The 22394-nt window shown below is 38.2% G+C and overlaps 2 protein-coding genes across 2 annotated transcripts; both read left to right on the top strand.

The window, feature by feature from the left end:
- Positions 1-7511: 7511 nt before the first annotated feature.
- Positions 7512-7964, top strand: LOC125194746 (uncharacterized). Its single transcript, XM_048092976.2, has one exon. It carries the CDS (start codon positions 7512-7514, stop codon positions 7962-7964), a length of 453 nt encoding a protein of 150 aa, XP_047948933.2.
- A 5046-nt stretch (positions 7965-13010) lies between these two features.
- LOC125193272 (putative isoaspartyl peptidase/L-asparaginase 2) lies at positions 13011-14731 on the top strand. The gene is made up of 4 exons (XM_048091042.2): positions 13011-13273; positions 13361-13594; positions 13840-13926; positions 14018-14731. The coding sequence occupies exons 1-4, from the start codon at positions 13112-13114 to the stop codon at positions 14519-14521; spliced, it is 987 nt and encodes a 328-aa protein (XP_047946999.1). The 5' UTR covers positions 13011-13111; the 3' UTR covers positions 14522-14731.
- The last annotated feature ends 7663 nt before the right edge of the window (positions 14732-22394 follow it).

The raw sequence follows: 22394 nt of genomic DNA, 5'->3' as shown, positions 1-22394 counted from the left end.
GCATCTATCTCTGTGGATTCGATCCCTGTTTCCCTGTACTAACCTTTTTAGCAACAGTGGGTTGAGGGTTTTGAAAGGCGAAGGAAGTGATTGTGTGCCCAACGACAGGTAACCCAAGGATTCTCTGAGTTCATAGACCCGGTGTCTAGTGGATTCTCTGGATCGGGAGATTTTAATTCAAACACACCTCGCTGAATTATCGTCTCTTCAAATGGCGTCGTTGTCGGGGATGGATGGCGTAGTTTGTTTACGTGTTTAAAGATTTGGTGTATATAGTTTTAATTTCTGTTATTTGTTTTTCCTGACAGTTTTTGAGCAAGGGCTCACGATTTGGGAACTGGAGTAACCCGTCTGGGTCGAGGGACGCTCAAGTTAGGTGGCAGGTCAAGGAATCAACATCCACAATCACCACTAAATTAGGGTTTACGACTGTAGATCCATTTTCGTTCGAATCAGAAAGTGAAAAAAAGTGGAATTCGTCAGGAGGAGAGGACCCGAAGTCTTCTATAGAAACAGAGCACTCCGAAACAGAGGAGGAGGCAGATGTAGATATGGCACACCTGGAGGATCCTGACCCGGAGATCGGTTCACTCACCGTGCATCTGGATGGTAAACCCGCCCATGCCATAGTCTCGAATCAGCGACAGAGATCTATTGATATTAAGACAAACGTGCTGGGTGTTTTACCTACATTCTCTGGACGGAGGAATGAATGTCCTTACGAGTTCTTAAACGAGTTTAGTAAGCTGTGCAGCATCCAAAAGCGGCCAAACGATGCCACTGAGGAGGACTACCGCCTGTGTGCAGTCCCATTTGCCCTTAAAGGGGAAGCCAATACTTGGCTGCTGAGGCTTCCACCTGACTCGATCAACACATGGAAGGATTTCAAACTAGAATTCCTGGATTATTTCTTCCCGTCCAACAAAATAAACTCCTTAAAGAAGGAGATTCAGGAATGTAAGCAGGACTACGATGAGTCCTTGAGCCAAGACTGGTCTCGGTTTAAGGGGCTGCTCGACGCTTGTCCTAATCATAGGATGATGGAGGCTGAGACTTTTAACTTGTTCTATGAAGGAGTTAATCCTGAGTCTAAGGACTTAATGAATTCCTCGAGCGGGGGATTTTTACCAAGAACAAGGCAAGTGGAGCACGTGAGATTTTGGGAAGGTTGATTGATGCAAAGAAGGCGTACGACAACCCACGTATCATGAGGAGATTTTCGGCTAATGCAGTAAAGGAACAAGAAGGAGAAGGAGTTGGGGACAGGATAGATCGGTTGGAGAAGGCACTTCTGAGTGCAATTGAGAAGAAGAATTCCCCTACCTCGCAGGAGAAAGAGAAACTGCCAGGTCCAGAGGAAAATCAACTCCAGCTCTATTATGGTCCACCGCCCGATGGAGAATTTCAAGCCCAGGTGAATGCATTGGGGAATTGGAATCAAAATAATCAGATTACAAGCTGGAATCAGTGGAGATTAAGGAGGCACAATGGAGAGACAACCCCTGTTTCAGGTGGGCAGATGGGAACCAACAGCTCCAGCTACAGTACCCACGTCCAGCAGAAGCCCAGCAAAGTTGGCCTAACCGCAGTCAAGACGGACCACGGCATAATTCGAACTGGTCGGGGAAGAATCAGAAAGGGCCAAACAACTGGGGTTATCGCAATCAAGGGGACCAACCCAATTGGAACAATTGAAACCAGAATAATCAAGGAATTTCTTATGTGCCACCACACCAGAGGAACGCAAAGGGAAACAATCAGAATTTTCAGCATACACACCAGGGAAATCAAGGATCAGGGGGTCAGTTCAGCAACAATCAAGGAGGTCAAGGGAACTATCGCCCAAATCAGGGGAGTGGACCGGGCCACAATCAAGGGTCGAGTTCAAATCAATCGAACTATAAGCCTCCGAGGAATCTGGATGATATGGTACACGACCTAGTCAGCTCTCAACAACACATGCAGAACAATATGCAGGCAAACAATGATGTGGTACACAAAATTCAAGATGCACAACAAGAGCAGAAGTCTGCCATGGATATGTTGGCCAAGCAAATGTCGCAATTGGCCACTTCGTTGAATGAGATGAGGGGACACGAGGAAAGGATACCAGCTTCAGTAAAACCACCTGACCGGGAAAATATCAGTCAGATTACTCTAAGGTCAGGACGGGGCTATGGGGGGTCCAGTAATGAAAGATGATGAGAGTATACCTCCTATGACAAGCCATGGAGACGGGAAACTGACCACTGATCAAGGGGATACTGAGATAAGGAACACCAGGGTAGAAGATGGTCTTCAAACGGGTGATTTGGAGAAACCACTACCTCGTATGGCTGATCCATTTTTCTTAGACCCAGAGCCTGGAGTGGAGATTAAGGAAGGAAGAAAATAAATCGGGGAATCTTCAGTCGGGGGTCCAGCGGGAACGTTGAAGCGCATGAAGTTATTTCCTCACCGAGGGGAAGCTAGGAAGAAGAAGGATGACACTGAGGACTTCATGGAGATCTTCGGCAAACTGAAAATCAACCTACTCTTCCTACAAGCTTTGAAGCTGCCTACATTCAGTAAATTCATTAAGGAGTTCATAGCTCGAAAAGCTAAGCCCGGCGGGAAGATAGTAATTGGAGAAAATGTGTCGGCTGTGATACAGAAAAGGAGAATGCCATCAAAATGCACAGACCCAGGTATGTTCACTTTGCCCATTTCTCTGGGTGACATAAAAATTGAGCATGCAATGTGTGATTTAGGAGCCTCGATAAATGTTAACCACTTTCGATATATAAGAAGTTGATAGGGGTAAGTCTGGTTGATACGAAAGTAGTAATTCAGCTAGTCGATAGAACATGCATTTCACCTGAGGGTGTGCTGGAGAATGTGATAGTAAAAGTGCATGATTTCCTGTACCCAACTGATTTCCATGTAATAAAAATGAGTGATAACGAATCTGCTGAGTCTAGCAGAGTGCTTTTAGGAAGACCATTCCTACGCACCGCTGAGACTATTATTGATGTGTTTGACGGTACTATATGCCTAGAATACTGATAAGTCGTATTCTAAGCCTTGGTTACTGGTCAGTATGTCATGAAATGCATGTATTATCTGCAAAACAGTTGCTTAAGTGTGCAGGATTAAAGGATCCAAGTCAGTAGGAGATGATTCAGGTGACGCAAGTGAAAAGGGCGCCAGAAGGGTGCGATACTGACCAGGATGCATGCCAGAGAAAAGGCTCGAGATGGAGAAGGAGGATAGCTGGGATGATCATTGACAAGGGCAAAAAGGTCAAAATGCGGGAGAAGTCTACCCTAAAAGCAAGGGGCAAGCCTCCCTATAAAAGAAGCCACTTGGATGAGAGAAACAAAAAGTTCGACAATCACACTTAGAGTTGGTTCCTTAGATTTCGATTAGAAGTTCTCGGTTCTCAACACACTTAGTAGAATTCTGTCTAGAAGATCAGTTCCTTTAGCATTATCCCACCTCTCGTTCCTCGCCACAGCCAAGGTCACTTGACGTCCAAGAGTTTGCCGGAGAAGTCATCAGTCCGCCGTTCCAGCCAGTTATCGTAGCAGTGTAGTAGTATCATCGCCCGGAGTGACACAAACAATCTTAATCGCTTTCTTAGTTTAAAGGTTACTTGTTTTCATCGTTAGTTATTTGCAAACACTCATCGTTGTTGCTCTTTTGAAGTACTTTGTTATTTTCCAACATTTACATTATGAAGTTTCTATTTCGCATGTCACTTTGGTTCGAGTTTGCTTCATTCTGCCTAGGAAAGTTAGATTTAGTTATTGCCTTCAATTTCTAAGTGTTTTCTTATCGGGAGTTGTTGATTCAAAGTTGTAGCTATGTTTAGTCAAGTTTTCGTGCATGAGTTTCTTTTCTGCGCCGTGATTACCACCTTGCATGTCAGTCAGTAGAAGTAAAGTTGCAGTTTCACCGTTTAATTTAAGTTTGAGCATTTAAATCGATGGATCTTGAGTTTGAATTTGTGAATCTGAAGTTCAGTCATGGTGTTTGTGTTTATCTGAATTCTGTTAATACTTGGTGAAGAAGAAAACGTCAAAATCAACTTTAGTTTGAACCACTTTACTTTTAAGTTACTTTTGCTTTTGTTCCCTACTTTTCAGATGTACTGCCCAGACCTGTCAGAGAACCACCCAGCCATCAGATATACCTTGTTGTCTAATTTTCCTCTTTTAGTAACTGTCTACTTTCCATATGTCTTTGAGATACATTGTCCCCTACTTTCACGAACACCACCACATGCCTGTTATTTTTACGCCTACTAGTCAGTAGAGTGCCACCTTTAATTCGTGTCTTGGTAAATTCTCAACCCAAGCGTGGTAGCTAACCGAAACACCCAGGAAAGTCACCGCAGTTATCAAAACGTGTCCATCCTCGTGGGATTCGACCCTTACCTCCATTATACTAACCAGTAGAAGTGGGTTGAGGAAACTTGTTTGAAGCCAGGTCCCGGTTATCGTACCAACGACTCAGCTGGGTCGGGAATCTCTTCCTGATCAGTTGGATACACTCCAATTCACATACGAAAAACCACAAGGGGAAAGGAAAACCTCCGGGCTGTCAACTACCATGGGGAGAAATACACCTTTAGCATTGATGAAGCCATGAAAAAACCATTGGATGTGAAAAATTTGCATGTTGTTGATGTTATTAACCCCCTGGTCCAGGTGTACCTTGAGACCGAATTAATGTAGGAACAGTTCAACAATTCGGAGTTAAGTCAGTCTGTTGACAAGGAGGTGGCAGGGTGGTGTGAAACCCTATTAACTCGGGACATGTCAGACGAACAGATCAATGAAGCGATCATGGCATTCTACCACCAACCATTGTCATTCGAGTCTACAGGGTCTGTTCAAGTGAGGAGCCCAGACGAGGGAACTGACTTGGGTGAAATGGCAACTAGAGGCCTGGAGAAAAATCCCCTGCCCCAAGAAGCCATCACACCAAAGAAGGAGTTGAAGAAACTGCCCGAGACCCTAAAGTATGCCTACCTTGGGGAAGATAAAACATTCCCAGTAATAATCAACAGCCACTTGACAGCGGAGCAGGAGAATGATATACTGGAAGTAATCCGGAGAAACAAGAAGGCCATAGGGTGGACTCTCTCCGACCTGGTGGGAATCAGCCCCAACCTTTGTATGCATCACATCCGACTGGAAGAAGGGGCAAAGGCTCGTAGAGACCCGCAGCGTGAGCTAAATCCAAACATGAGGGAAGAGGTTCTGAAAGAAGTTTTGAAGTTGCTATCCTTGGGTATTATTTACTCTATTCCAGACAGTGAACGGGTCAGCCCAGTTTACATGGTGCCAAAGAAGTCAGGAATACAAGTGATAGAGAACGACAAGAATGAGTTGGTACCTACTAGATTGGTGACTGGATGGAGGATGTGCATTGATTACCGAAAGCTTAATGAAGCCACCAAAAAGGACCACTTTCCTTTACCCTTCATTGACCAGATGTTGGAAAGATTGGCTGGGAAGCAATACTTTTGCTTCCTAGATGGATACAGTGGATACTTCCAGATATGTGTGGATCCTGAAGACCAGGAAAAGACAACCTTTACCTATCCGTTTGGCACTTATGCGTATAGAAGAATGCCGCTTGGTTTATGCAATGCACCAGGCACATTCCAGCGTTGTATGATGAACATATTCTCAGATTTGTTGGAAGTGTATATTGAAATCTTTATGGATGATTTCACGGTGTATGGAAATTCCATTGATTCGTGTTTGGCCAATTTAGATCTGGTATTGAGAAGGTGTCAGGAGAAGAATCTAGCCCTTAATTTCGAGAAATGCCATTTCATGGTGCCAGAAGGAATAGTCCTAGGTCATGTGGTTTCTGAGAGAAGGATTCAAGTGGATAAGGCCAAGGTGGATGTGATCTCGAAACTACCCTACCCCATGAATCAGAATGAGGTTAGAGGGTTCCTGGGTCATGCAGGGTTTTATAGAAGATTCATCAAGGATTTCGCAAAGATTGCCCAGCCACTTACGCATCTCTTGCACAATGATGTGGAGTTTGATTTTGATGAAGGCTGCAAGAATGCTTTCCAATTGTTAAAGGATAGACATGTCTCTGCCCCAATAATTAGAGCACCAGATTGGAACTACCCTTTTGAGGTGATGTGTGATGCAAGTGATTTTGCAGTAGGAGCGGTCCTAGGCCAGAAGATCGACGAGAAAAGCTATATCATTTTCTATGCCTCGAAGACCCTCAACCAGGCTTAGAAGAACTATGATACCACAGAAAAGGAGATGTTAGTAGTGGTATACTCAATCGAGAAGTTTCGACCATACTTGCTAGGGTCGAAGGTGATAGTTTACACTGATCACGCAGCCATTAAGTATTTCCTGGCCAAGAGAGAGTTTAAACCAAGGTTGATTAGGTAGGTGCTACTACTAAAAGAATTTGACTGGGAAGTAAAGGATAAAAAAGGGACAGAGAACAGAGTTGCAGATCATTTAAGTTGAATATTCCAAGGGGACACAGACGAAGCTATATCCGATGCCTTCCCCGAGGAACATCTTTATTATCTATGGAAATATGCTAGACCTATCAACTGGGAAGCAGTGTTGGCGGTAACAGGTCCAGGAACATCAGACAAAGGGAAGCATCCGTTGAATGTAGAGCCATGGTTCGCTGACCTGGCTAATTACTTAGTCACAGGAGAAATGCCAGGTTCCCAAGAAATTTCCCGGGCCCAGAAGATGAAGCTAAGAAGTGAGGCCAGATACTATTACTAGGATGATCCTTATCTTTGGAAGATGTGCTCAGACCAAGTGATTCGACGATGCATACCGGAGTGGGAACAAAGGGATGTGCTCAACCATTGTCACGCCCTGGCGTGTGGAGGTCATTTCGGACCCGGGAAAACTGCCAGAAAGGTTTTGGATAGCGGATTCTATTGGCCAACCCTGAATAAGGATGCTTTCGAATTCTGTCAAGTTTGCGAAAGATGTCAACAAACATGAGGGATTTCAAGGAGAGATGAGATGCCTCAAGTGCCAATAATAGTTTGTGAAATTTTCGACGTCTGGGGAATGGATTTTATGGGACCGTTCCCATCTTCTCATGGTAACACGTACATTTTGGTTGCAGTGGACTATGTATCCAAATGGATAGAGGCAAAGGCTACACCCACCTGTGAATCAAAGGAAGTGGCTAAATTTGTGAAGGCCAACATTTTCAACAGGTATGGGGTACCCAGAGCTATTATCTCAGACCAAGGAACGCATTTCTGCAACCGCACCATAGAGGCTTTGATGAGGAAATACGGTGTCCATCATCGGCTGTCTACACCATATCACCCCTAGTCAAATGGTCAAGCTGAAGTCTCGAATAGGGAAATCAAAAGCATTTTGGAAAAAACGGTGAACATCACGAGGAGAGATTGGAGTAAGCACCTCGACGATGCTCTCTGGGCCTACAGGACTGCTTACAAAGCACCGATCGGGATGTCACCTTATAGGTTGGTGTTCGGGAAAATGTGTCATCTGCCCGTGGAAGTGGAACATAAAGCATACTGGGCCATAAAAGAGATGAATATGAGGGCGTCAGCCTGTGAAGAAGAACAGAAGCTGCAACTACAAGAACTGGAGGAGCTAAGGCTAGAGGCATTTGACTCAGCCATGTGGTATAAAGAAAGAACTAGGTTCTGGCATGATAAAAACCTCTGGGTCAAGGAACTAAGAGTAGGGCAGAAAGTACTTCTTTTTCAATCTCAACTCAAGCTAATGACTGGGAAGTTAAAATCCAAGTGGATAGGAACATACACGATCGTTGGCCTTCGAGCAAATGGAGCAGTGGAGATCCAAGGAAGCGCCCCAAATTCTGTTACTTTCCTAGTCAATGGACACAGGGTGAAGGAATATAGAGATAATGCAGATCTGCATGTGGTGGAAGAGACGCCACTACATGCATCTGCTATTATTTCTTAATTGGTCAGGCAAATGGATATTCTCAATGAACTCCTAGGTCAAGTAAAATGGGAAATAAAACTTTATCTGTACACTGACCTAGGAAATCTTGAGGATACTCATTTGCAAGTGTAAATAATCTAGTTGCTTTCTAATACAAGAAAATTCAAACAAATTAAAAAAAATTTAATCTTCCAAAAATATTTTCGAAGCACCAAACTCTTTGGGGAAATTGTTTTGTCACTCATGATCTCCGACCCAATAATTTGCTGTTTCAATTTTTTAGAAATTGTGAGTTGCTAGGGGGAGGAAGAATTTTCATAGTAAAGATTTGGAGGGAAGGCGGTTACTTTTCGAATTTCAAATTCTGTTTTTCGAGGGGGGGACATATGGTTGCTTACATCATCACGCAACCGTTCGCCTGCCACCATGAAAAGCCAAGAGATCTCTTCAAATCAAAATTAATCAATCTTTTCTCTCTCTACTCTCACAATTCTCTCTCTCAAATTTTCCCCAATTTCTTCAAACCATAACCCGAAATTTACCCTAGCTACTGTAAGTTTTTGCAGAAAAATCATGAAGAAGGCACAAGATACCATCGCAAAGAAGGGAAACCCCGCCACCAAACCACCGTCCGGCGAGTCGTCCAGACAATCGCCGGCTCAGGCGACTTTTCCAGTCCTGGATATACGCTCTGAGTGGCATGCGCCCGCATTACCGGAGCCAACCGTCGTCAGTAACCCTGAAGAAGAGACGTTCTTGAGGGAGTTGGAGGAGAAATTTGGCAGTAAAGAGGAGGCCATGAAACTCTTCTCTCGCTTCTTGGCATTCCGCCAACAACCACAGATGGTTCCTGACGAATCGACGGCGCAGCCACCTAGTTCACACCCAGAAGGATCCCAAACCCTAGATCTGGCACGTACGTAGACTGGGCCGAGCCCAGACATCGAAGAACAGGGAAATGGTGGTGGCGGAACTGAAGAGGAGAGCGTCAGCGGTTTTGCGGACGAGATCTAGGATGGCAGTGGATTACTCTATTGATGAAGCCGCAAGGGAAGGTAACGCATCTGTATTACAATCTGTGGAGGGGAAAATCCTTGTTGTTAAGTCTGTGGAGGGGGAAACCCCTGTTTCGAGGAATATGGATGGGGAAACCACGAGTCTGTATGTCGAGGGGGGAACCCCGTTTGAATCTAAGGGGGCGACCCTGACTTTGTTCGCTGAAGGAGAAATCCCTGGGAATTTTGAGGGGGCAACCCCGACTTTGTTTGTTGAGGGGGAAACCCCAATTGTGTCTGAGGGGAAATCCCTGAAAAACCTGAGGAGGAGACTCCGAAAAAATCTAAGGGGGAAAACCCAGTTATGTTTGCCGAGGGAGAAATCCCTGGGAAATCTGGAGGGGATGAGATCCCCGTTACTGCTGCAGGACAAGGGCCCAAGGAGGACAGGCCATTGGAAGTTATAGATATGGACGCTGTGCCAGAGGACTCGCCGGTTAATCTGCGGGAGTCGAGGAGAATGGCACGGAGAAGCGTGCTGGATGAGGTTGATGAAGGAGACCAGTCTAGGGGATCAGGGTTCCTGGCCCCATGAGCGAGGAGCGTGCAGGAGGGAGAAACTCCTGAGTCGGAGGAAAAGGTGGACGCCGCAGAAGAGCGTCGGGTGGCCAGGGAGCGCAAAAGGAAAGGAAAGACAGTGATCACTCCTCGGCCTAGGAAGTCACAGACACTCCACTCAGTCAGGGAATCTCCTCACACGCTACCCAAAGCTTCTGGACCTGGTGATGTTGACAGCGAGTCAGAGGAAGAGTCAGAGGGAGAAGAGGAAGTCCCCAACTTTGAGCGGGAAGAGATCTGGATCACAAAGAAACTCTTAGGTTCTATGGCTAAATTTAATGACTCCAGGAGGGCACAGACGCACAAGGACCGGAGTGCAGTGGGGAAGCTGGCCAAGTCGGGAAACCGATATGACAGAGACTCTCTGAAGCAGATAGAGTCAGAGGAGGAGTTCCTTGACCACATCAAGGGAATCGGTTTCGAGTGGCTACTAAACCACAACGAGCAGGAGGTGCCAGTGGAAGCAGCACGAGAGTTTTTCTCCACTTTTCGCTTCAAGGAAACTACCGATCCGGACGCAAACTCCATCTCTTTCCGTCTCTTTACCATCGAGCACACAATGAGTGTCAGGGAGTGGTCCCTCAGAATGGGACTATTTACAAACGCTGAAGATGACGAGGGCATTTGGGATAACAGAGTGTACGGCCCACCAAGAGATACGCCTGGATTCACGCCGCAAACAGCTTGGGAGTATTTAACACACGCAAGGAGTGAGACCTTCAAGACCAGTGTGTCGAAAGGGATCCATATCACTGACCACCTCCTCCGGTTTGCCCAGGAATTCATTGGCTACAATTTGATGGGCACTGCTAGATCCAACATCACCACCACTGAGCTCTATTTCACATGGTGTATGTCCAAACGCATCAAAGTCCATCTCGGGTATTGGCTGGCCCAAGCCTGCCATCAGATGACAGCCAACACCTCCCGCCACATGTACACTTACACAAAATTAAATGAAATCAAATTTCATTATGAAACTCCAAAAGTTTTTAGACCGTAGATTTCCAGAAACGAAATAAGAAATCTAATTTCTCATTCCAACGCAATTATGTAAATCTAATTTTATCCCCAACCATATAAATACGATTAATCCACAAGTAATTAGCAAATTCAAATTAATAATGAATCAAGCCATGGGATCTGATATCACTGTTGGTAATCCTTGTATTCATCTAATGAGCGCAACGGAAATTGCATAGAAGAATAACAGATCTAGATTCATAATCATATTGCAAGTTGAGCATGTAATGGAATTAAATCTTACTTGTTGTGTCGTTATCTTCCATTGATTGTACGAATCCTGCAAGATGAATATATCCACCACTATCGAGGTCTACGTGTATTCTGATCCGATACAGAAAAAATTCCTCGGTACAATCTTTCTATAGAGAAAGCTAGGGAATCTCTTGTTGAACGTATGTATTCTTGCGCCTGCCTTATTCTCTCATAGAATTAGGTTTTCTATATCTTTTGTTCTCTACAATAAAGCATATATATAATAGAATAATTGTAACATTGGGTCAAGCCCAATAAAATTGTTTCCTATTAATCTAATCTAGTACATTTTCTTTCATTTATAATATATTCCTAAAAAAATAATATGCATTTAATTCTCGAGCATGATAATTTTTCGAAGTTCATCCTTTATAAAAAAAACCTAGATAACCTTAGACTACTTTGGTTTCCCGAAATCGTAAACACAAGATTTGGACAATTCACTCAAAACACTTAACTTTGTCAAAATTTAGAAAATTTAGACAATTTACTTAAAATTTTGGAAATAAACACCGCATGGTCCGCAAACAAGTGAGATTAAATTCAAAACATCTCACTGGAGATAGTCTCATAACACCTCAACTTTGTCATTTGACTCATTTCAATTGGGGAAAATTGTAAAATAAATCCAAATCATAAAATTTGGTCAAATTCTAGTATATCCTACAATCTTGAAAATTAGCCAAACAAAATGCATAAAGTTTGAATTTATTTTCAACAATCCTTTGGTGAAACATTTTGTGATATGAAACTCGAAAAAAATACATGGACGTCACCGTTGATGAATTAATTAAACAATGTTGTACTCCATATTCATAAAGTAAATTATGTCGTTTGGTTTAAAAATATAAACCATATATTACACGCGGAAACTCAAATTTTCACCATGAAATATTTGAAAATAAATCCATACTTTGACTATCAAACCCAAATTTGATTAAATTTCAAAAATAAAATTTGCAATTTACCTTTTGAATTATACCTCATTATTAATTCGTACAAATACCAAACTCGTAAAATTGTGTCCACTAGATATGGCAAAACGCTTAATATAATATATTTCACGCATGCCATGAAGCTTATCATATCTCAAATTCAATTAATCCTTCCATAACCCATTCCATTCCCAATCCAATACCAAAAAATATTTCTTATTCATATCATTTATAATATTTTATCTTATATAGACATACACTTACCTAAAAAATAATACACGTGCGACACGTTGACTATTATGCAGCATTCCTTCCTTAACTCTATGATTTTTTATTCGGACCAATTCTAAGCTAATCTAAGAATATTAGTGGCATCTTAATCGTCCAACTAAGCAACATCAACCAATCACCATCCTTATCACATCCTAATCATCCTCAATGTTATAATATATCAACTTCCTAATAAGACTATTATTTTTAGAATTATTTCTTTTACTACGATTAATTAATGTTACAAATATATATAGTTATAGATTTAATAGTGTACAACATATGTTTCCATCATATATTCATATCCCTACAAATAAAAATTTACAATGCAATGCTATTGATTACAATGATTTTTATTATAGAAAAAAGTAATACTGTTTTGGAAAATAAAACCATATTTTGTTTTAGAATATTGATTAACAGTTTCAATTGAATAATAAATTATTTTTGTTATGTTAGGCATGAGGTTCATGCACCACGTGTATTTTGTGATATCGTGACAAAAAAATGAGGTTATTTCTTACAGTATCTGGGATTGACACAAGTTTGACATAATTGTAGTCTTGTGCATGTGAACCCAAAACTAATTATAAAACAAATTATTAAATACTCTAATTTAACAAAAAAAAAAAAACAGATGTAAATTTTGTAAAAATGAAATTTGGTTAGATTTTGTTCCATTTCGTAACTTTAACTGAAATACTACGAAGTTTTAACATATTCGCAATTATCCGATTACACAAACATATTTTACATTGATGATACATTGAATAGATAGTTATATTGTAAAATTGATGAAGAGTCCTAATATAAAGATTTGTTTCATCACAACAAATACAATTTTATCTATTTGGACTTTGTAACTGAATTCAAAAGAAATCCAAAATATAATGACGTGTTTCGTAGTAATAAATAGAGATGTGGTAATGGTTGGTTGTGTATAAATAAGGTTAGAGAATGTGGACCTCTCATCGCCTCTTTATATACAAGTAGTACCAAAACGGAATATACAGAAACCGCAAATATATAAAAAAGCACGGTGGAGACGCCGGCATTCACGAGAGAGAAGATGGGCGGTTGGGCTATAGCGGTGCACGGCGGCGCTGGTGTGGACCCAAACCTCCCTATTCAACGTCAGGAAGAGGCCAGGCAACTCCTCACTCGTTGCCTTAACATCGGCATCTCCGCCCTCCGCTCCTCTCTCTCTCCAATTGATGTCGTCGAGCTCGTCGTACGTTTTTTTTTTTTTCTTTTTTTACCATTCAACAATTAATTAATTAATTAACATGCATGTTTTGATTTTGATTTGGGCGTGTAGATTCGAGAATTAGAGAGTGATCCCCTGTTTAATTCTGGCCGTGGATCCGCACTCACGGCGAAAGGGACGGCGGAGATGGAGGCCAGCATCATGGACGGGGTCGGGCGACGCTGCGGTGCCGTCTCCGGCGTCACCACCGTCAAGAATCCCATCTCTCTCGCCCGTCTCGTCATGGACAAATCGCCGCATTCCTATCTTGCTTTCTCCGGCGCCGAGGAATTTGCCAAACAACAGGTAATTATAATCAGGCCAAAGGTCTCAGGTTCGAATTATATAAAAAAAAACGTCTACTGGGAATTTGTGGTATGTATTTTCTCTTCTTAGCCACCTTTTGTTATCTGAAATATAAGTAAAATATATCTATGTCCCAATAAATTGCTATTCCACCTGTCTTAATTATTCCCAAAATCCAAAAGTGCATGCACCGCTTGTTTCATTCTTTTTATCGATTTAATTTGGTGTTTTTGGATTTATTTTAGGGCGTGGAGATGGTTGACAATGACTACTTCATCACCGAGGACAACCTCGGAATGCTCAAATTGGCCAAAGAAGCCAACTCCATCATAGTATGTCACAAATTCTTGATTTAGATTGAATAAATAGAAAATATTTAAATGTGCACTGATTTTTCATGACTAATACTAATCACATTGACAGTTCGATTACCGGATCCCTCTAACCGGGTCGGACATCTGCGAAAAGGCGGCGGACGCTCCGCCGCTGATGATGAACGGCCTTCCGATCAGCGTGTACGCCCCGGAGACGGTGGGGTGCGTGGTGGTGGACGGGCAGGGGCGGTGCGCGGCGGGGACGTCCACGGGCGGGCTGATGAACAAGATGTCGGGCCGGATCGGGGACTCCCCGATAATCGGGTCGGGCACGTACGCGTGCGACGTGTGCGCGGTGTCGTGCACGGGCGAGGGCGAGGCCATCATACGCGGCACCGTGGCGCGTGACGTGGCGGCCGTGATGGAGTACAAGGGCTTGGGGCTGCAGGAGGCGGTGGACTTCGTGATCGAGACGCGGCTCGACGGCGGCGGCCAGGCCGGGCTCATCGCGGTGTCGAGCAAAGGGGAGGTGGTGTGTGGGTTCAATTCCAATGGGATGTTCAGGGGCTGTGCTACTGAAGATGGATTCATGGAAGTTGGGATTTGGAATTAGTACATAAGTATTTTATAGTCTCATTTAGTAGTAGTAGTATTGCTATTGCTAATTTGCTATGTGGTGTTTCCCTCTAAAATAAATTGCCTAGATTCCTAAATTTTGGAAGGGTTAGGTGCGAAACATTTTGTATGTGTTGCAACAGGCCAGGGTTATCACTTGTTTGCCTAAATGTTTTGAATACATCTTTCTTTCCATTTGGTTTTACAATCATATACTCATATGACTCTCTTTTTTGCTTAGCTTTTGTTTTGAATTTTGGTTACTTGGTGCAAGTTGGATGTTGGTACTGTAATTAAAAAATTTCTTATAAAAAATTGAAATATATAAATTATTTAATAATAAGTCCAAATGTATTATTTTAACTAAAGAAATAGTATAGATTATAAAAGTACTTTTAATTTTAATTGGATTATGGGGGAGGATCCGTTAAGGTCATATGGGCTAAGTATTTAGTGGGCCTATAGAAATTAAATGCTTTCAGATTTAGAGTTTTGACTTTTAAATATGGTTAGAAATGGAATTGTAAAAAGTATTCAATATTATGAGCTCAATGTTTACATCGGCAGTAAGAGTAACCAGCGTGAGGTTTCGTGGAGAGCACAAACGGCTCGGAGTTATGGTCGGGTAAAGAAGTCATTGTGACCAACAAGTACATTTGTGGCCGACTCAGAGTGGTGGTCAGACAAAGAACTCGTCGTGACCTACAAGAACTCGGAGTGGTGGTCTTGCAAAGAACCAACCTTGATCAATGAGGACATTGATGGGTTGATTGTTACAGACTTAATGGCCCACATCGGACGTAAGAGTAACTGGTGTGGAGTTTATAGACTAAATGAATTTTCTCTCCTAATAAGCTAATCTTTTAGAATGAGTTATCCGATTTAGCATGTAACATATGCGATGCTATAATAAAAGATAATTTATTTAGTAAATGGTAATAAATTTCTTCTCCAATTAATAAATTTGGAATTTGAGTCACGGCCGCAACGAACAAATGTAAATGAAGAATCATTATTTATCCAAATGAAAAACAACAACTACAACATCTACGATTTGTTTTTAGTTGAGCATATAAAAATATTACTCCATTAAAATACGTTTTATTAATGGGGATATAGATTGGATCATCTCGTCGAATTAAAATTGTCCTTTATTTGAGCAATCGAGTTATTTTTTCTCTATGAAATGGGATAGAATTAATTGTTGATACGAGAAACAATGTGGGTTCAAGTACATATTATAAGAACGTATCATAAAAAATTTGTTTTCTTGAAACCATTACATCATCTAAAATAGTGGAAAAAAATGTATTGTTTCTAAACAATAATTAACACAAATGATCATGATAAGAATGGATCGCTTTTGTTTGGTTCACCACAATTAGTTAAAGCCTTAATCGGCCACAACTTTTTTTCCGGTTGTAACCCACTTTATTTCTGATTTGATATTGACTACTCCATTAGAAAAATATCATATACTAATTTAAAAGGAATATATTTTTAATTTCTTAGCAAAACTCATATTCATAATCATGCTTTTAGCCGTTTTCCCAATTAGATTAAATAGTAAAATAATAATAGGTCCCATGTGTCACTCTTATGCAATACACTTTTCCTTCACATGGTGTGACTTAAACCACGTTATTCACGATTTAAGTTTGTAATATCATAATTAAAAACAGACTCCTATATGCTTCACTTTAACGAAATAAATTGCATTCAATTCTTATTTACCAAATTTATATGTAGGTGTAAGAACCAAATAACTCGAAAAGGAAATGATAATCAATATATGCATTAGACATGGATTATTATTCAACTTTTGTATTAATTAAACCCCATATTTAATTGCTAATTGTAACGCAATCTATGGCTTTTTTTTTAAGAAAGAGATGACACCATACGATTCAGAGAATGTAACTCCTTAATATTTAAGATCTCAAAGATGACGTGGAAAATGAGAGGTGAATAATAGAAATTTATATCATCTCAAGGTAAATGAACGTAATAAATTTGACTACTCATGAAGCAAGAAAAGTCACGAATGACATATATAAATAGGATCCCACAAAAATATTACTACTACTATTACTACTATTATTTAGTGGATAACAACTAAACAATGTGAGATGGTTGAATCTATCGAATGAACCAGCGAGATTAAAATAAATGAATTTCAATTTTGTTCATAAAAATGTCAATCATGATTAAAGTATATGAATATCAACTTGTTACATATCAATTCAGATGAAATAAGACATTGTGTTAACATTATCTGTCATCAATTAACATCAGATCTAGAACGATATAAAAATTATACTACCACTACTAGTTTTATTAGAAAAGATATTATCATTTGATTATATCTTTATGATCATATCTATTAAAACCTAGGAAATAAATATTGTAATACAATATAATTATTTTTATATAAATAAATTACTATTAGAGATTATTCATGTTAATAGGAAAAAAATTATTGTTCATTTAAAAAAAAACAATTATTATTCATGTTAATATATGATTGTAAATGATTTTTTTCTTCAATTTCTTTATATACTCCAATTTATTTAGATATAAGAGTAATTAATAACAAAAATTGCATATTTTGTTGTTTTAGACGGATACTAGTGAATTTTTAGCTGAGTTATCCTCATCCCATTAGTGATAGTGATAATTGAGAGAAATTGATGGAGCTATTAAATCACATTGGAGTGTATAGTGTACATTGGGATCATGAAACAGAGTGATTGGCAAAAGTAGTTGACAAAACTAAAGCTACGAAGCGGTTAGGCCAAAGCAACTAAACGACAAATCACTACCCTTGGGTCCCACTCAACAAACTTCTGACAGGAGATCCGATCCGCTTACTACTTGCTCCGGATCCGAATCCTTAGTGGGTCATCAGCCTTACCCGTATTTTACCGGTAAGGATCACCTACCACAATTCCTCCTCCATCTCCTAATACACACAAAAACATGTATGATGGACCCAACCATCACTTATCATGTTTGTGGTGTGTATTAGGTGATGGAATAGGAAGTGTGGTAGGTGATCCATTCTTGTATTTTACGGGCTATCATTAACCCCATTATCACATACACGTATTACTTTTTGTTTCATCCACTACAAATTTCATTTTCTATTTAAGCTTCGCAATTTTTAATATAGTATCAAATTAGTTTTTTGTATAATGCATGTAGAGACATAATCGGACAAAAAAAAAAAGGGGGAATTACGACACTTTTCAATTTGTCTATTGCTTAATTTACTTGTAAATTTAAAACAACGTTCGTTAGCGCTCTAAATAAGAGGGAAGATGATTTTGAGAATATTACTGTTTAATTACATTACATTGATGACAATAGCAATCAATTTATATACTCTCTTCGTCTACTAATACAAGACCTACTTTGATCAGGTATGGGTTTTAAGAAACATAGTGAAAAAAGTTGATGAAAGATTAGTCTAACTTTGGTATGAGTACTTTATAACGAAAATATGAGTGTGATAAAGTTAGTGGAATGTGATTATGTGAGTCTATTACTAAAAATAGTACAAAAATAAATATGATATTTATTGATTGGTGGACGAAAATGAAAAAATATGACATGAGAGTAAATGCAAATCTAAATGTTTTAAAATCACCTAATCATTACTCAATACATGAAAATATCTAAAATTAAGGTCTCGGTTCTCTCTTTCGACTAAAATTTCCTCTATTAACAGTCAATCCATTCTAACATTATGATCAAAGTCCACTAATTTTGTTATACTATTTATTTGTTTCAATTTGCCAATAGAAAATTCTTTCAAAAGCATGGTTAAATACTTATGTACAATACCTAATTTTGGAATTACCTTTTAGAAGTACATAACTTATTCTAGAGCAACCTTTTAAAAAAAATGAATCATTAATTTAACAACGAATTCATGACCTCTTTGGGGGTGGGGGAGTGTGTGGCAAATGGCAATTCATCCAGCATGCCACCTTGCGGAAACACCTTTATGAAAAATCGACTATGGTTGATGAAGATTTATATTTCAACAAAATATTATTTATGTATAGAATAATATTATTGTTTCATTTTGTAATTTACTATGTGTGCACACATTGGCATGATTATATCTTTGTCTTTACTCAATGCATTACTATGTAGTAATTTAATGTGATTATCACATTATGTGCATCAGTAATGTTTGTAATATTGAATGTTAAAAAAATATACTATATCCGATGAGGGGTGTGATTTTGCAATGACGAATGCATAGTTTGGTTTGGTGGCGTAATATTAATTTGTCAAGATATTGATTTGTACGAGATGAACTGATCAAATTAGTTTTGTTAAGGGAATAGCCTCATAAATCAAGACTAATCATGTGTTATTATTCCGAGATTATCCTATCTACATAATTGAACAATATTCACAAAACTTAGTGCTTTAATTAGTTTATAAAATCGAACACCAAACAATAATATTCTAGTCATTTTGGACGGTATCATTCACAAGACACTCTATATATCTTCTTCGACAATATTGCTAAAGTTGCTTTCACCATTTGTTACTTTATGGGTAAAAGCTATTTACTTCTTGCTTTGTTCTTTTCTTATCCATGAGTGAAACAATAAAGCTGGGATATTTTAATAAAAGGTTAAACTTATCACTCTTGGTCCAAAATTTACAGTTTTCTTAACTCTCAAATTACTTTATTAAGTTATCCGATATAAGGAACATGATGAGTTACGAAACGCACTTACTAAAAAGATGAGTTACGAAAGGCACTTGCTACTTTACTTTTTCCGTCTCATAATAAATGTTACATTTTCATTTTTAGTTTGTTTCATAAAAAATATTATTTATTGTCACATTTACATTTTTTTAGAAAAAGTTTTCTCTCACGTTAATATAAGTACTCTCTTCATCCCATAGTAGATGTCACACTTTTCTTTTTAGTTTGTCCAACAAAAGATATCACATTTTCTTTTTTAGAAAAGGTTCTCTCCCACATTAAATAAATATATTATTTTCTCTTTCCACATAATATACAAAACAACACCTCCTAAAATCTCATGTCAATCCCCAAGTGTGACATCTACATCTACTATGAGACGGAGGGAGTACTATTTTCTCTCTTCCCCTAACACACAAATAACATCTCCTAAAATCCAGTATTATTACTTATTACTCAAGTGTGCTATCTATTATGGGACATATGAAGTAGTATATATTAAGTCGGATTTGAATATTTATATACACATATTGGCAATATTGCAAATTGCAAATCCTAGTGGAATAAAATGTTTTGAGCTTTACCTTTATTTTATAATGTTCATTTAATTATAAGTTGTATTAATATTGTTGGGTAAAATGTATTTTTATAGGTATTTTATCTGCCCACAATAATACATAGAATTTGTAAACTTTTGAGATTGTAGAATTTTTCGCGAACACACCCACAATATATGTGTACTCCATCTGTATCACTAAAAATGAAATATTTTTTCTTTTTTTTATTATTTCATTAAAATTGAAACATTTCTATCTCTATTTTTCTATATCTCTTATTTTACTATCTTTACATTAACTTACAAAATAATACTTTTTCTATATCTCTTATTTTACTATCTTTTCATTAACTTACAAAACAATACTTGATAAAATCCTAATTCTCAATTATTTCGTATTTAATAGGACAGAGGAAGTATATACTTTGTTAATATACACAGTATGAGTATGTGATAAAACCCTTATAAGAACTGAAATTATTTATTACTCCCAAAATGCAGAGAATAATCATTGAAAATTACTTCTACAAGATGAAAAAGATAATTCCTCGCTTGTACTACAGTGTACTTGCCATGAGAGAAAAAGTATATATTCTGATTATAATTGCAATAATTTTTTAATTGGTTAGGTAACCATTGAATCAAGAGCCGCATTAAGAAAATTTTCAGACCTCTATACCTAGCCTAACGATAGTGTGTGCTTTTTTATATATTTTGGGCTATAATAAGAATTGCTACTTTTGATTAAAATAGTAAAAGGAAACAAATAAAGCAAAAATGAAAGTACTACGTGTGGTTCAGTTTTCCGTAGATCCGTATGAACTGTTAAAAATAAATAATCGGGCCATAAACAATAATTAAAAGACAATTTGGCAAAACCATGTGCACTAGACTTGCCTAAAGAAGCTTTCCAAACGTTGGATTCCTATTGCTAATTAGGAATAATTTATAAAAAAACAACATTATAAGAAAAAATTGTTTTGTACTCCAATGATATATCCCACAAATCACACAAATACGAAGAGAAAGGCGTAAACCAATATATGAAAATACCATTTTCTTTTACTCCGTATTAACATTATTTATTTTATTTTGTATATTTATTTTGATTTTAATAAATCCAAATTACACATCACTAATTTTAAAAAAATTCATAAAATCAAAGTTTAAATTGTGCATTTTAACTATAACTCCAAACAATGAATGAAATAATAAAATAAACTTGAATTTTTTAATATTTTGCAAAATTAATGGTGTTAGCAGTAGTAGGAGTAATATTTATTGAGTTATAAGAATCAAACTAAATACTATACTTTATAAACATAAAATAAATAATACTGAGATATGTAACATAATGGAGTATTTCTCTATCACTCTTTAATTTCATTTAGAAGTGTTACATGTCTTAAAATATTTCTGTTTGCTCATGTATGTATAATCCCAGCTACATTAGTTCATTGCCAAACGATAAGCAAGATCTGTGTAAAATTGAGCTAATGATGAGTTGGAATGAAATGAACCAAACTTCAAATACCTATAAATAATGTTATATTTAAAGGGTTGTTTCAGAGATATTACGAGTATGTGAAAGGGCAAATATTATAATTGCATCAAATTAATACTCCTACTTAGAAAACAAAAGAATTAGAGAAAGGATTAAGGGGAATGAGAGACTCGTGTGAAGGAGCAGTGATCACGTGATGGATACGCATGAATTAGCAAGGAATGCACGTGTGAGGTACGGGGAAAGGACATATATGGGTCGTCGGTAGCACGTGACTATGACAATGAAGATAGAGATACAGCTGTAACCGACTAGTAACGGCCGCTCAACTTCTGTCTCACTTCATTAAATAAGCCAAGTTGTTGTTTGCCATTCTATTCAATGTATCTTACTCGTACTGTTCTATTTGAGTAGAAAATAAATATCCAGTTTAATCCGTGTTCTATTTGAGTAGAAAATAAATATCCAGTTTAATCCTTGATTGTATGTAATAATACTCCATTCGTTTCTTCATAGTTAACTTATTTTACCATTTCGAAAAGTTTCTTTATAATTGGATCGTTTCCTTATATGATAACTTTTTCATTTTTGTTACTTTACTCTCTCTTACTTTATTCTCTCTACTTTATTCACTTTATACTTTATTCTCTTCACCATTTCCTCTCTCTTACTTTTTTATCTATTTATTTAACACATCCAACATTTATTTCTAAAACTTCGTATCCAAAAATTCAGCCGTAACTACGAAGAAATGGAGAGAGTACTAATCCCCTCCTAGTTTGAATTTTTTTTTAACGAAATGAGTCATTTTAAATGCATTGGTTAGAAAATGAGAAATTGGGATTCGACTTGAAATCTCTAGCCATCAAAAGAAGGATGATATTAATCACTTAAACTAGATCGTGTTTTGCCAAACAAAACAGTTGAACTCATTTAGTATATTAATTGTAAAAGTGTATGTCATTGCAATATCGAATAGAGTAATTTTATGAAAGATAACACTGATAAAAGCTGACATATAGATACTCATTTTCCTATTCAATTCGTCCAATTTAAGATGATTCATTGCTAAAAATATT

Source organism: Salvia hispanica, chromosome 4, assembly GCF_029641045.1.
Source record: "Salvia hispanica isolate PSC_SH4W2 chromosome 4, Shi_PSC_v1, whole genome shotgun sequence".
Lineage (NCBI taxonomy): Eukaryota > Viridiplantae > Streptophyta > Magnoliopsida > Lamiales > Lamiaceae > Salvia > Salvia hispanica.
Note: the sequence above shows the minus strand (reverse complement) of the source record. Positions and strands in the feature narration are given on the sequence as shown.